At 39.3% G+C, this 16,731-nt stretch overlaps 1 protein-coding gene across 1 annotated transcript; it reads left to right on the top strand.

The window, feature by feature from the left end:
- Window positions 1–14,607: 14,607 nt before the first annotated feature.
- LOC120151654 lies at window positions 14,608–15,474 on the top strand. Its single transcript, XM_039164032.1, has one exon. The coding sequence runs from the start codon at window positions 14,608–14,610 to the stop codon at window positions 15,472–15,474; it is 867 nt and encodes a 288-aa protein (XP_039019963.1).
- Window positions 15,475–16,731: the final 1,257 nt, after the last annotated feature.

Raw genomic sequence — 16,731 nt, 5'->3', positions numbered from 1 at the left:
CAATGAAATTTTCTCTCCAGTCGTAAAACTGTCTACAATCAGACTAGTGTTGAAAATTGTAGCTGCGGAGAATTTACATCTTGAGCAATTAGATGTAAAGACAACTTTCCTTCATGGTGATTTGGAGGAAGAGATCTATATGAGGCAGCCAAAAGGCTTCATAGAGGCAAGCAAGAAAAACCTGGTATGCAGGTTGAAGAAGAGCTTGTATGGTTTAAAACAAGCTCCTAGACAGTGGTACAAGAAGTTCGATAGTTTCATGAGTAGCAGTGGTTTTACCATATGCCAAGCAGATCATTGTTGCTACATCAAGAGGTTCGACAATAGTTTCATTATTTTATTGTTGTACGTTGATGACATGCTCGTTGCAGGCTCAAACATGCAATAGATCATAAACTTGAAGCAAAAATTGTCGAAGCAGTTTGCTATGAAGGATCTGGGCACTGCAAAGCAGATTCTTGGGATGAGGATCAAGAGAGACACAAAGTCGGGGACTTTGATGTTATCACAGGCTGAGTACATCAACAAAGTACTCTCCAGGTTCAACATGCAAGATGCTAAACCAGTAAGTACACCTTTAGGTGTTCATTTCAGACTCTCCAAAGACCAATCACCAAAGACGGAGGAAGAACGTGCACACATGGTGAAGGTGCCGTATGCCTCAGCAATTGGAAGTCTGATGTATGCCATGGTTTGTACCAGACCAGATATTGCTCATGCAGTGGGAGCTGTTAGCAGGTACATGAATAATCCGGGCAAGGTACACTGGGAAGAAGTCAAATGGATCCTCAGATATCTTCGGGGTACCACAAACAAAGCACTTTGTTTCAAAGGTGGAGATATGATACTGACAGGCTATGTAGATCCTGACTTAGCCAGAAATGTCGACATCAGAAGGAGCACTACAGGGTATGTCTATACTCTAGGAGGAACTGCAGTGAGTTGTGTTTCTCAACTACAGAAGATAGTTGCTCTCTCCACAACTGAAGCAGAATATGTCGCTGTTACGGAAGCCAGCAAGGAGATGGTTTGGCTCCAAAGTTTCTTGGAAGAGTTAGGCAAGAAACAAGAAAACAATATCTTGTATTGCGACAGTCAAAGTGTTATCCATCTAGAGAAGAATCCGTCTTTTCATTCCAGGACAAAGCACATACAATTGAGATATCATTTTATCCGGTCTCTTCTGGAAGATGGGATTTTGAAACTTGAAAAAATTAGTGGAGCTCAAAATCCGGCAGACATGTTGACAAAGACGGTGACTACGGACAAACTGAAGCTGTGTTCAGCTTCAGTTGGCATGCTAGAATAACAAGACCAGACATGCTGCTGCATTGATCGAGGTGTGAAGACATATTAAAATCATTCTTCAAGTGGGAGATTGTTAAAAGTTTCAAAGTTTGGCAACCAACTTTGGAAAATGTTTTTTCAAAGTTTGGTAAATGTTTCTTTGAAAAATGTTTTTCAAAGTTTAGTAAAATTTTGGTAGATGTTTGTTGAAAATAGGAATGGGTAAATTCACTTTAGTCATTGCATTTTAGGGTATTTTCAAAGATTAGTCCCTAAGTTTCTACTATAAATACCCTTACCCATTTAGCTTCAAAATCATCCCAAAAATCATTTCTTTCTCCCAATACTAGAGAGTTTTCTTGTGAGTAGTGAGTGTTTTGTAAACACCTGTAAATTTTCTCTCTTAGTAAAAGATCTGCAGCAGTCCGGAGACGTAAGCACAATTGGCTGAACTCCGTTATCAATTTCGGGTATTATTTTTCCGCTTTTATTTTGCATTCTCACTAATCTGGTTATAGGGAAATTACTTGTACTGGGTTTATTTTCCTAACATCAAGTGGACGACTTCTAGATTAATAATAATATTGTCTGTTATGTTCTTCCCCGAGATAAAGCTAGTTTGGATGAGAGCAACTAGCAATGGCATGATAGACTGAAGACGTCGTACAATAATCTTCGTAAGCAGTTTGTAGATGACCGAGCAAAGGCTAATAGGGAGGAAGTCAGAAAAATACTTCAGAGCGACGATTTCAAGAACAAGCACAAGAACAGTTCTATTCAAAGCAGGGTCAAGGTTTTCTCCAGAAAAGACTCTCTAGATGGCACGACAAAGAGATTCGTCCACAATATCCCAGTGTTTTTGAAAGAATTCTGCGTGTAACCCATCGATATCAGGGGCCTTCAGGGGGCCATATCCATCAAAGCAGAGCGAATTTCCCAACTGAGAGGAATGGCATCGATACCAGATAGCATGGGAGTAGGAATGCTAGGAAAAGCTCCGTGAATAGGGAAAGCGTCGCTTGGGGAAGAATCCGAGGAGAATAGTCGCTGAAAGAAGCTACCAGCTTATTCTTTCAGAATAATGTCATCAGAACACCAATCGCCATTTGGAAGTTTGAGAGAATTAATCTTGTTGCATTGCTTACGGAGAACTATTTTCCTATGAAAATAGGTAGTGTTGCGATCACCAAGATGGACCCATTCCGAACATATTTTTGACGCCATAGTAATTCTTCTTGGTCAAAAGTGTTTTCGAGGTCAGTGAGTAATTCTTCTTCTAGGTTCTTGAGGAAAAGAGAGTGACGGATACCCAATGCTCTTTGAACACCTCGAAGACGAGCCATAATACTACGCTTTTTAGCGCCAATGAAACCGAAAACATTTTTATTCCCATCAGTTGCTGCCAGCGAGAATGAATTGATAGTTTCAGTGATGTTATCTGTGAAAACCAGCTATCCGAAACCAACCGACGAAAGTTATCATGCATCAGCCAACCAGAAAAGTTAACAGAAAGGAGGGGAAGAGTTGCTGCCACTAAGATGCTGGACTCTAGATTCAGGATAAGCTTCATCCCAATAAGCATTGCAAATAAAGCGGTCGAGACGAGCGTAAGCATACCCCGAGACCAAGTATAATTTGGACCAAAGAATCCCATATCACGGAGACCAAAATCAAACATGAGATCACGAAAGGCATTGCTAGGTTTAGAGGAAGCCGCGCAGCCCATCCTATCTTCAGAACTAAGAGTAGCGTTGAAGTCCCCAAAAATCAATCAAGGGGCTTTAACAGACGGAGCAATCAAACGAATGTTATGCCATAAAGCTTTTCTCTTGGTAGCATTAGGACTGGCGTAAACAAGAGTGCACAAAGAAAAGTCGTTATTCACAAGGCAGCGAATAAGAAAATGAACAAATTAGAAATGTTTGATCAAGATCTCCACAGCAAAAGAGTCGTACCAACAAAGCCAGATACCTCCCGAAAAACCCGCTGCTTCGATACGATGAGAGTGAAGAAAACCCAAAGATGCAATAAAAGAGTCAGCATTATAGCCACTTACACGGGGCTCAACTAAACCAATGATATCCAGTTTATAATCCCGTAGATACTGCTTTAAGGGAGAGTGAAATTTAGGATGATCACATCCCTACACGTTCCAGCTAAATAATTTTAAAATCATTAAAAAAGATTGATGAGAGAGAACAAGCACTGGCCTTATAGAGCGCCAGGATTCGCATTATACACTGTCGCAGTGAACATCGCTACATCAGCGGTCTGTTTATGCTTGGCCACGACGCCTATAGCTCGTGAAGGAGGGCGATCAGAATGGTCTGGAGGGTCATTTGGAGGTAATTGTCTTGGACCATCATGCAGCATGGGCTCAACAACCATATTCTGGTCATCATTTTCGGATATGGTGACCACCGAGTGCTGGGTTCTGTCCAGAATAGCACAGGGTTGAGGCTGATGTAGGGTGGTACGGGGACTGCTGGTAGAGGGAGCCAGGTGAAGCTTAAGGCTGTTTTGAACTGCCACTAAAGGTTTGCGGGATTGTACTACCGGTTTATGCTTCATTGCTTAATTAATGTGAGGGACTGAATAATGTTTTATAATATTTTAATATAACAAATTAAGGCAAAATGTTTTTTGACTTGATTGAATTTGTTCAAAGTTTTCAAAAATAATTCAAAATTTATTAAACAAGAATTTGAGCACAAAAATGTTTTTCTGGACAAGTAGTATCGATATTGTTTTTATAGTATCGATACTATATGAACAGTACCAATATTGTTCATGTGGTACCGATATCAAAGGTAAGAGAAGTATCGATACTCTAAATATAGTATCAATATTATTAGTTGTTTTCCAACGGCTCATATTCCAGAATGCAAAATAGGTACCGATACCCAAAGGATACCGATACTACTTTACACAGTAGTATTGATACCATAAGCACAATATCAATACCGTCAAGCCCAACGATCTTTGACAGCTAGTTTTATTTAAAAATAACAAAGGAAGTACCGATACTCATTAAAGGAGTACCGATACTCCTTGTCCTGGGTAATTTTATTTTGCAGAGTAAACATCCCCAAATGGATTCAAATCAACCCCAACTACTAGAAACAGTCACAAACATATTCCAACTTATAAATACAAGTTCAAGACACTTGAATAAGGTTACCAACACCTATCCAAGTATTGGTCATCAAGAGAAAAGTTCTTTCACTCTTATTTTCCTTTCTCTTGTAAACAATGTGTTTTTTTGTTTGTAAACACCTTTTTTAGAGGTTTTCTTGTTTACATTTATTTTCCTTGTAAAGGGGTTTTGGATCTAGCTAAGCCATTGAAAAAAATATAGAGTTGTAAAGGTTATCTCTTGATCATGTAAAAAGGAAGAACAAATTAGTAAATTTGTTCGAAAATCCTAAGTGGGGAGCTTAGGTAATGGATGTAGACTTTGGTTTATAAAGTCGAACTACTATAAATCTTTGTGCATCAATTTTATATCACTTTAAATCTCCTTACTCCCTAAAATTCCCAAAAAACCAATTCACCCCCTCTTGGCAATATTTTCGGTTGTCAATCGATCTTCTTTTAATCCCAACAATTTATATTAGAGCTTAACTCATTAGAAGGTTTAACAACCTTGAGACGATCCTTGAAGAAGTTCTACCAATTGTCGAAGAAACCGAGAAGATGACTTCCACCTTCGGCTCGTTCCACATGGAAGACTCTCAACCGATCAACAAGCCTCCATATTTCAATGGAGCCAACTACCGTCATTGGAAGAAATTAATGAAGTTATACATCCAATCCAATGATCTTGATATATGTGAGATGATCGAGAACGACTACTATTCTCCAAAGAAGAAGAAGAAGGAGTGGAGTGCCTAAGAACGAAAGAAATCTAAACAAAATGCCAAGGCCATCCACATGTTGTTTTTTGCATTTGGTCCCGATATCTATGAAGGAGTTTCTTCTTGTTTGAATGCCAATGAGCTTTGAAATAAGCTCGATGAACTTCATGGAGACAAGAAAGAAACAAAGGTGGTGTACTTAATGACTCTTGAAGAGCCCAAGGTATCTTCTAACTCAAGTGAATCAAATTCTTATTCTTTTAATGAGTTACAAGATGCATACAATGAATTATTTTTGGTGTTTGAGACCATGAACTCCAAATATAAGAAATTAATTTCTAAATTTAAAGTTGAAAATGATTTTCTTTTGAAAACTAAAATGGATTTTGAAAACCAAAATGAAATTTTGAAAAAGGATTTAGAGCTTTCAAAAATGAAAATTTAAAGTATTGAAAAAGAAAATTTTGATGTAAAATTAATCTTGAATGCTTAGCAAAAGAAAAAAATCATTTTAAACAATTTATCTAGTTTAATAATGACAAAATGCTCACATTGTCATTATCATGGTCATAGGGAGATCACATTGTCATTATCATGGTCACAGGGAACATGTCCTTTAAATAAATGAAAACGTTTTAAAATTAAACAAGTATGTATTCCTAAAGGAACAAGAGGCATTGAAACTAATGTTCAAGGATCTAAAGCAATTTGGATATCAAAATCTACTTAAATGTCTCTTGTAGGTGTGTGTGAGCAATGATGATGAAAGCGAAGACACTCAAATGCTCTAGCCACACTTGAAAAAGAATGAGTACCCTCTAAGCTTAATGTTTTTGTTTTGATTAATTGGTTATCTATTTGTTTTAAGCATGCATGAGTTTTGATCTTAAATGATTATGCATTATTTTTTTTCATCTTATGTATGTTAAAAATATGTTATGATGAATATTCTCTAAAGTTTTAATGATTTTCATAATTTTTAGTTCATCATAATGAATTTTGGTCAAAATTGGTTTTAAATGTAAATGATATCTCTCTAACAATTGTCATCAAATTTTCAAATGCTTTGTTTTTACAAATTTTTAATTTTTGACCTTAATTTAAAATGATTATGCATGTGGTTCATTACAAATGATATATCTCTAACAATTAATATCAATTTTTCAAATGCATAACATTTTTGGATAACTTTATGCACATGCACTTAATTTTCAACAATTGGTATTGCATAAAGTTTATTAGACTTGGATATATTGAATTTCATGCGCTACTAACATTTTTGTTCATGTTTGTTGAAATTCAATTTTTTTATTGTCAAGCATTTAAAGTCAAAATTTTTGTTTGGAATACATTTATTGAGGGAACTCTTGATTTTCCAAATGATTTTATGATAAAATTTACTACTTACTCTCCATTATTATTTTTGAACTTTAAAGTTGAATTATTTTTAATGTAACAAAAAGGGTGAGAAGTTAGGTTTGAAAAATTCAATTTCTCAATGAAAGAGGGTGAACTTTAATATTTTCCAAATATTTTTCTTTTTCATTAAATGTTTTATTAAGGGGGTTTTGCCAAAACAAATTTTTTTCAAATGTTTTGTTATATCAAAAAGAGGAGATTGTTGAACCATACTTTATAATATTTTTTATATAACAAATTAAGACAAAATGTTTTTGGACTTGATTGAATTTGTTCAAAGTTTTAAAAAATAATTCAAAGTCCATTAAACAAGAATTTGAGCACAAAAACGATTTTTTGGACAAGTAGTATCGATAACGTTCTTATAGTATCGATACTATATAAACAATACCGATATTATTCATATGATACCGATACCAAATGTAAGAGAAATATCGATACTCTAAAGGTAGTATCAATACTACCAGTTGTTTTCCAACGACTTAAATTCCAAAATGCAAAATAGATATCGATACCCAAAGGGGTACCGATACTACTTTACACAGTAGTATCAATATCGATACCATAAGCACAATATTGATACCGTCAAGCCCAACAGGATTTAACGACTACTTTTAACAAAGAAAGTATCAATACTCATTAAAAGAATACCGATACTCCATGTCCTGTGCAGTTTTATTTTGTAGAGTAAACATCCCCAAACTGCTCCAAATCATCCCCAATGGCTAGAAACGGACACAAACACATTTCAACCTATAAATACAAGTTTAAGATACTTGAAGAAGGATACCAACACCTATCCAAGTATTGATCATCAAGAGAAAAGTTATTTCATTTTTATTTTCCTTTCCCTTGCAAATAGTGTGTTTTTTGTGAGCTTCAAATTTGTAAACACCTTCATTTTTAGAGGTTTTTTTCTTACATTTCTTTTCCTTATAAAGAGGTTTTGGTTCTAGCTAAGCCATTGAAAAGATAGGAAGTTGTAAATTTTAACTCTTGATCCTGTAAAAAAAGAACAAATTAGTGAATTTTTTGGAAAATCCTAAGTGAGGAGCTTAGGTAGTGGATGTAGACTTTGGTTGAGAAAGTCGAACCACTATAAATTATTGTGTATCAATTTTCTATCCCTTTAAATCTCCTTACTCCCTAAAATTCCCAAAAAGCCAATTCACCCCCTCTTGCCAATTATTTTTTGTTGTCAATCGAGCTTCTTCAAATCCCAGCAACTAGTTCTTTGCCTTTGGAAACTGCTCGAGTAGCCGAGATAGGAGAATGATCAGTATGGATCGAGCTATCAGTACCAGCTTCATTATTTGCATGGTCATCCATGTCTTCTTCAAAAATGGGATTGAACCTTGAAGCAACAATAGAAGGACTAGGATTATTGACATTAGAATCGACCTGCTTGGAAGATGATCTTCTTTGACGTCGCTCAACAACCATCCACGGCCCGAATGGTGAAGATTCAGCCATATAAGATTTCTTTGTCGATTGCTGGTTAACATTTGGTTCGGCCTCTGCATTAGACTTTAAATCGGGGCAATTATTCTGCACATGACCATATTTACCACAAGAGAATCATATCGTGGGAAGTGATTCATACTCCATAATTTGGATATTACCATTGATGAGCAATTTCGAGATCAAGGGTTTGTGAAGATCAATTGAATTAGTCATAAGAGCAAACATTCCTCGTCGACCAATTTCTTGATTAATACTTCGTTTGTATAGTGTAATCGGTAATCCAGGGAGACGGATCCAAGCAACTACTTTGCGTGGATATGGTTGGGAGGTCGAGAAATCAGTCGACCATGGTTCAATGGTGAGGTAGTTCTCATAGATCAACCATGACCCTTCAGATATAACCTTCAAGCAATATTAATCAGACCTTATTGATATTGCATTAATACGACTTCATAATTAAATAATAATAATAAAAGTAATTGAATTTAACTTGATTGATATTATAAATTAATTAATAAAGGAGAAAGTTGGGACCATGCCTATTCTCGTGCAATGTGCATGATATTCAGCTTACGTATATTTAGTGGCTGATGCAACATGTTCTTAGGGTGGGTTTGTGTAAGCTTTAAAATTTATTTATTTTTATTAATTAAATATTTTATTCATTGTGTTTATTTTAAAATTTTATTTGTATTCAGCTATATAAAATTTTTATATTATTAATATGCATATAATCACTTTAAAACTTATGGGGTTGGTTTAAGTGGTAAGAAACTTAATATTATTTAATGTATTAAGTTTAATTCATTGTGTATGTAAAAAAAAAACCACACTAAAAGTCTTACCTACCAAAACTAGATGTACGAATCAAGTCGATTCAGATTAATCATTACAAAACCTTAAAATTAAAAAAAATCTCCTTAAAAATATATTTTTACATCAATAACTATTTATATCCTACATAATTGATGTCATATCAACTAACTAAATTATGGACGTTTTAAATCCATACCGTTAACTACTGAAAAATACTAATTAGATTACGAACGCTGAAATCAAATAATGGGTGGAAAACAAAGCTCTCTTTTCCACTCATTGTCACGGGCTAGAAACTTGGGTCCGAGACATTGGTGTAAGCGGCCGACCAAGAGGTTCAATACTGAGAATCGGGCTTACCGTGACCACCAGACTTAGCCAATTCTTGGAGAATGATTAACAAGTCCGTGAAGGATCTATTCCGAGGTGTCCGAGAGGAGCGACGAGGGCGATGGGGGCAGTGTTGTCAAGGCTCGTGGATTCGAACCGAGACATGTGAACAGATATCTATAAGAGAATTATACAGACTATTGGACTTGCCCAGAACCATCAGATCTGACCCATTCCTTGGAGGATTCTAGAAGGATAAGGTTAGGTGGGATTTCCTTGATTTAAGGGATTAGGTTAGGTGGGAATCAATCCTAGCCCTTCATGTAAAACGATCTTAGCCATCGATTGAGAGGGAGATCCCCTATAAATAGAGAGCTCTCCTCCTCATTTGTAATCACCCAATTCTATTCTTCTCTTTGAGAGAGAGTAATAAAGCTCTGAGGTATTTGCTCTATTCTTTCTGAGTTCTTAGTTTCTTTGTTCTTGTTGCCTAGCTTGGTGGCCAGGAGTAGACACCTTCGTGTTAGCACTTCCACACGATAGTCCGACCTTGTCGGCATTCTAAAGCTTCCGCAATCCGAAGCCTTGAAGGCTTGGTTCCAACCTTTGTGAGTTTGCACACTCACTTAGCTTGGGTAAGGCTTACTTAGTCGCCGAGGAGACCGAGGAGCGTCTAAAGCGTCTAAGGCCGCACGACCCGTCAGACCTTGACTCTGATATTCCGACGGTGTGAGGCGTCAAAGTTCTGGGGGCGTGACAAGTGGTATCAGAGCGAGTCGTTGTGGGTAAGCAACGATCGTTTCAACCGTGTTTGGTGGAAGGTGCAAAACTGGGTAAGTTTGTTTTACTTACTTTTAATCAATTTACTTGATAATTGAAATGGGGCACAAGAAAAGAGGAGTTTCCGCACGCAAAGGCAAGGAGTGCCATGGTGGGAAATGGAAAGAGAGTCCGTTGGGCTCAAGAGCATCGTCGGTTTCCAAGCATGAGGATGTCGTGACGAGTTCGCAAAGAATGCTCGAGGCAACTATAGCACACCAAAGGGAGCCGGTTCTCGAGGTAGAAAGGCTCAAGGGTGACGCTGAAGGCATGTCCGAGCGAGACACATTCACTCATGAAGACGAGGAGAGTCTTCATGAGGAACAAGAAGAACTGACGATTGACGAGAAATGGGCCTATTTGATGGAAGGTTTGGCTTTCCACACGAAAAGGTTTATAAAGTTGGAGGAGATCTCAAATTCGTGGGAACAAAGGGTCGGGAGACTTGAACAAGCCGAGGATGAGGCCAAGCAGACCCAGGGTGTTGTGGAGTCCCGCCTTGATCGATTAGAGTCCATGGAGGGCAGATTCAAGGTCGAGACGCAACGAGTTCTAAACGAGTTGGAGATGGTTCGAGGGAGGAATGCCCAAGAAGCCGAGGTAGCGGCTTTGAGAAGCGAGGTGGATGAGCTCAAGAGGGAGCTACTCATATGCAAGGGAGCAATGAGTGAATGGGGTGCGCTCAAGACCTTCTTGGAAGGACTTAGACCAGGGGCGATGCTCGGGGGAGAGCAAGGTGATGCCCAGAGACTTTCGGGAGCCATAGCTGTAGCCGGAACGCTAACTGAGCTTGCTGATGTCAAGCCAAGTAGCAATGTGTCGTCCAGGCCCATGCCCAGGGATAGTGGCAACAATGGGGGAGACCGGGAAAAGGTGCAGCGGGGAGATGGTAGAGAAAGCTCTTCGAGTGGCCAAGTTGAGCCATCGACTGTTCGCGGCCAAGGAAAGCTATCGGGAAAGAATGGCAAGGCCAAGTTCGGGGAAAAGAAGAAGGGGAGCAAGGAAAAACTGAAATGCTACTTCTGTGATGGTCCTCACTTGATTAGAGGATGTCCCAAGAAGCGTCGCCTTACAACCATCATGAGGATGATGGGAGAAGGAGAGGTAGCAAGAGTTGGCGGAGACACGAGTAAAGCTGCCAAGTCAAGGGAAAGACTTGGTCCGATTGATGGGATCAATGCGGCCAAGCAACGAACACAACGAGGTAAGGCTGTCGATGATGAGGTGGCCGAACCCAGAGTAAAGCTCGATGCGATTACGGGTGTTCAAGCAATCAAGTCAGGAGCAAGACTTGATGAGGCTACATGTTCCAAAGTAGCCGAGTCAAGGGGCAAGCGTGGAGCGACTACAAGCTGTCAAGTAGCTCGCCCAGGATCGAGACGTGACGAGACTGCGAGTGTCAAAGCAGTCGAGCACAAGAAGGGACCCAGTACGATAGCGAATGATAAAGCCGTCAAGCCGAGGGTGCAAAGTGAGGAAGTTCGCTCACAGAATGCCAAGATGGAGGCGTGGTCCAAGTTGAGGCGCCTCAGGCATAAGGGGACACTGAAGGAGTATGTGAGCCGATTCAGAAGACTCATACTCAAAGTCCCAAGTTTGACTGAAGAAGAGGGATTCTTCACCTTCATGTTTGGATTGAAGCCGTGGGCAAAGAGGGCGTTAGAGCGAAGGGAAGTCAAGGAGCTGTCTGAAGCCTTGACAAATGCCGAGTCCATCAAAGAGTTTGGAGTCAAGAAGAAAAAGACTTCCAAAACAAAGCCAAAAGCTGAGGGTAGCGGCAAGAGATTCTGTAATGAAGGCAAGTCGAAGGATGAGGAATGTTGTTCCTCGAGTGGCAGAATAAGTCCACTCAATGATGAACCAGATGGGGAATCTGGGGAAGATGTCTGCACTGGTTCAAGTGACACAGACATTAAGCCAAGGGTAAGAGCTGAGCAAACAAAGGGGCGCAAACTTGGGGTGCCAACAATGTTGCGAGATTACCCAAGGGGAGCCGAGTCATCCAAGGTAACGGATGAGCCCAGGATCGAGTTGTCCAGAGAAGAGGACGAACCAAGGATCCAGGGGGCGTTAAGACTTGGCGCAATACGATATGTTTCTGCCAAGGCGAGTAGAAGCCAAGTGCAGGAGACACCACCCATTTTCGAGGTGGAAAGCGAGCTCCAATCTTTGTGTTAGAAGGGAGGAGGGGCATCGGACTTTGCCGTGAGAAAGTGTCGATGCATGATGGCGCAAAGAACTCCAATGATAAGGGTTCAATGCGGGGAGTGTCAGACTTCATGGAGTAAGAAGGGCTGACGCAAAAATTTAAGCAAATGCCAACTAAATCAGAGGGGAAGGTATATCTCAGCACAATTCTCGTGTTCTTTTGAGTTTAATTTTCCATTTTAAGCAAGTGTAGGTCGAGCAAGACCTAACTCTTAACGCGGGAGAATCAAAAAGTTTGGATGGGATCCAAGACTTTTCCGCAAGGGCCAGGAGGGTCCAAACCGAGGCAAATCAAGACTTGTAGGATGGAGTTCCTACGGAAGAGATGCACTTGTGGGCGTGTTAGCCCATTTCATCACTTGGCGGCAAGAGCCGAAGCAAGCACAACCATTATGGGAGGCTGAGTCCTTATGGGGGGACGTGAGCAAGTGGAGGCGTCGAAAGGCAACCAAGTTGATGTGAACTATGGCGTGAAAGATCGGGAAAGTTACATGAGGCAAAAGCCAAGGCAAGCAGTTCGTATGGGAGAACCGCGACAAGCCAAGGCACTGAAGAGTTTCCAAGATGGTGTTGCCCATGATCATCGAGTGTAGCGACGAGGGCGTCGCTAGGTTCGGTGGGGGAGAATGTCACGGGCTAGAAACTTGGGTCCGAGACATTGGTGTAAGCGGCCGACCAAGAGGTTCAATACTGAGAATCGGGCCTACCGTGACCACTAGACTTAGCCAATTCTTGGAGAATGATTAACAAGTCCGTGAAGGATCTATTCTGAGGCGTCCGAGAGGAGCGACGAGGGCGATGGGGACAGTGTTGTCAAGGCTCGTGGATTCGAACCGAGACATGTGAGCAGATATCTGTAAGAGAATTATACAGACTATTGGGCTTGCCCAGAACCATCAGATCTGACCCATTCCTTGGAGGATTCTAGAAGGATAAGGTTAGGTGGGATTTCCTTGATTTAAGGGATTGAGTTAGGTGGGAATCAATCCTAGCCTTTCATGTAAAACGATCTTAGCCATCGATTGAGAGGGAGCTCCCCTATAAATAGAGGGTTCTCCTCCTCATTTATAATCACCCAATTCTATTCTTCTCTTTGTGAGAGAGTAATAAAGCTCTGAGGCATTTGCTCTATTCTTTCTGAGTTCTTAGTTTCTCTGTTCTTGTTGCCTAGCTTGGTGGCCAGGAGTAGCCACCTTCGTGTTAGCACTTCCACACGATAGTCCGACCTTGTCGGCATTCTAAAGCATCCGCAATCCGAAGCCTTGAAGGCTTGGTTCCAACCTTTGTGAGTTTGCACACTCACTTAGCTTGGGTAAGGCTTACTTAGTCACCGAGGAGACCGAGGAGCGTCTAAAGCGTCTAAGGCCGCACGACCCGTCAGACCTTGACTATGATATTCCGATGGTGTGAGGCGTCGAAGTTCTGGGGGCGTGACATCATATATTACCTACTTATACTCTGTCACGAATCTTATTTATCTTTATATTTATTCTAAAAATTATTTGTATTAAAAATAAATGTTAACTAACTACTTTAAATACCACTAATCTTTAAACGATTCGTATATACCACCAACATTTTGTGCTGACGTTGATATTACAATGTCATTTTGCTTGAAAAAATATATTGAAATATTGAGATCGAGGATATTTGAACCCCCTAGACCCATGGAAATAGATCTAAAAAATGTCTCAAATGAGGAAATCAAAGAAGCTTTCTTCACCCAAGGGAATGACAAAGCCCCTGGCCCTAATAGGTACTCTCCTTTATTCTTCAAAAAGTCCTGGCCTATTATTGCTGAAGACACTACTGCTGCCATAAAACAGTTCTTCCAGGATTCCTTCTTGCTTCCTGCTTTTAATGCCACTGCTATAGCATTGGTTCCAAAAATTCCAAATCCAAGTAAAGTCAAAGACTTCATACCCATTTCATGCTGTTTTTTGGTTTACAAAGCAATTTCTAAGATCCTGGTCAGCAGACTTTCCAGACTTATTCCTGACTTTATCACTCTCAACCAAACTGCTTTTATCAAAGGCAGAAATATTGTTCACAATACCCTTTTGGCTTAGGAACTTGCCAAAGGCTACAGCAGGAATTGTATCTCACCTAGATGCTCTTTGAAAATAGATCTTCATAAAGCATTTGACTCTCTAAATTGGGGTTTTATCATTGCTATTTTAAAAGCTCTAGGTCTCCCTCATGTCTTCATTAACTGGATTCAAATTTGTTTTTCAACTACAAGCTACTCTATCTCTTTTAATGGGAGTTTAATGTGTCATTTCAAAAGTGCAAGAGGAGTTAGGCAAGGAGACCCCCTATTTCCTTTTTTATTTGTTCTCTCTATGAATATTCTTTCAAGACTTCTCAACCTAACTGTTGCTAACGGAGCTTTTGGATACCATCCAAAATGCAAAAGAATTGTTCTTACCATCTCTCTTTTGCCGATGACCTCTTAATATTTTGCAAAGGGTCTGTGGATTCTGTTATTAGATTTACTACTGTCCTTGATCTTTTTTATGAAATGTCTGGGTTAAGCCTTAATGCTTCTAAATCTGATCTGTTTTCTGCTGGAATTCCCTCCACTGATCTTGAGAAAATTAAACAGATTACTGGCTTTAAGCTTAGCAGACTCCCTGTTTGTTACTTAGGTATTCCCTTGGTCACTATGAAGATTTCTGAAAAAGACTGTTATTCTCTCATTGATAATATTAAAGCTAGATTAAAATTCTGGTCTGGTAGAACACTCAGTTATGCTGGCATATTGGAATTAATCCGAGCAGTGTTATTTAGCATTGCAAACTATTGGTGCATACAATTAATCCTTCATACCTCTGTTATTAAAAAGATTGAACAGCTCTGTTCAAGGTTCTTCTGGAAAGGGGCTGACAAATCAGCTGCTGGTGGAATGGTGAATTGGCAGAAAATACGTCTTTCAAAATCTGAAGGGGGTCTTGGCCTTAAAGACTTAAAAACATGGAACAAGGCATGTTTGATGCTTCTTATAAAACACATACTGGCAGGTGAAGGTTCTTTATGGGTGGCATGGCTTAGAAACTACATTTTCAATGTCTATGACTTCTGGAATATTGGGATTAAGTCTTCCATGAGCTGGAACTTAAAACAAATATTGAAAATGAGACCAGAAGCTTTTTTTGTTTTGCTGTCTTCTACGAAAAAAGTCAAAGAAATATGGAATGTTATCAGAGTTAAGACTCCCAAAGTCCCTTGGCATAAACTGTTATGGTTCCCTCTTCACATCCCAAACACAACTTAATTACTTGGATGGTTTTCCTCGACAGACTTCATACAAAAGAAAGGTTACAATGCATGGGACTTCTTAATGACTGTCATTGTGTTTTCTGTGGTACTGACATGGAAACTAGGAATCATCTGTTCTTCGAATGTCCCACTGTTGGTTCTTTATGGGCTGCTGTCTTCTCTCTAAATGGTTTGCAAAACCATCTTTTTTCATGGAATGATCTCCTTACTTGGGCTACTGCTAAATGGAAGGGTAAATCCCTTCTCACATACATTTTTAAGCTTGCTTCCAATGCCCTTATTTACACTCTATGGGAAGAAAGGAACAAAAGGATTTTTCAAGAACGTTCAAGGACCATTGAAGATCTTATTCAAGCCATTAAAGAAACGATTGGTTTTCAATTAAGGGGTAAAAACCTCAATAGATTAGATACTGTTAATATTACTCTTTGCAACAATTGGGGTTGTAGACACTAATTTCTTTCCCTATAATGTATATATTATATAATATATATAATTTACATATTTTTTCCTTTTTATTTTACAGGCCCAATGATAAACCCAAATCCAGCAGGCCAAGTGTGCAACAAACCCAGCCACACGTCCAGTCGCATCTCCAAGACTCCATGTGTATCACATCGCCTCACGCTTTCCTCTCCGATTATTCCGACAAACGTTACTCCATCACCAACACCACGCGAAGAACGGGCCACCAAGCAACAAATAGAAGAACTTTAGTTCAAATAGGACTCAAAGTGTAATCTAAAAATAGTATATTTTAGGCTATAAATACATGTAAAATAAACATGTAAGGGATGATTTTTACAATGGGGGGACATTAGATACAATACCACAGAGAGTTTTTACACACGAAAATCGCTGAGAAATACGCAAGTTGAAATTCGAGAGAAACTTTGTAACATTCGAACGAAGAACAAAATAACTTTCAAGGTATCCTCCATTTTTACAAACGTTATTTTTTCGTTTTGCATGTTCGAAAATACCGAGTTTCATAATCAAATAAGGGTTTAGTTCTTTACCTGAGAGATATCCATTTCCCGACGAAGCTTCTTCGACCTTTCTCATGTCGTTTGGAGCTTCTTTGGTGCAAAAACGATGGTGGAGATGAGCCGCAGTGAAGAAAGCAAAAGAGGAGGAGAAAGCACAGTTGAAAGTCAAATGAATTCACGCGTGAAATAAGGGGTTTTTTTAGTTTCATAGATTTTTTGGTTTAATTAGGACACTAGCCATTAAGGAGTTCCTCCTTTGTAGC

Source organism: Hibiscus syriacus, unplaced genomic scaffold (assembly GCF_006381635.1).
Source record: "Hibiscus syriacus cultivar Baekdansim isolate YM2019G1 unplaced genomic scaffold, ASM638163v2 tig00111064_pilon, whole genome shotgun sequence".
Taxonomy (NCBI): domain Eukaryota; kingdom Viridiplantae; phylum Streptophyta; class Magnoliopsida; order Malvales; family Malvaceae; genus Hibiscus; species Hibiscus syriacus.
Note: the sequence above shows the minus strand (reverse complement) of the source record. Positions and strands in the feature narration are given on the sequence as shown.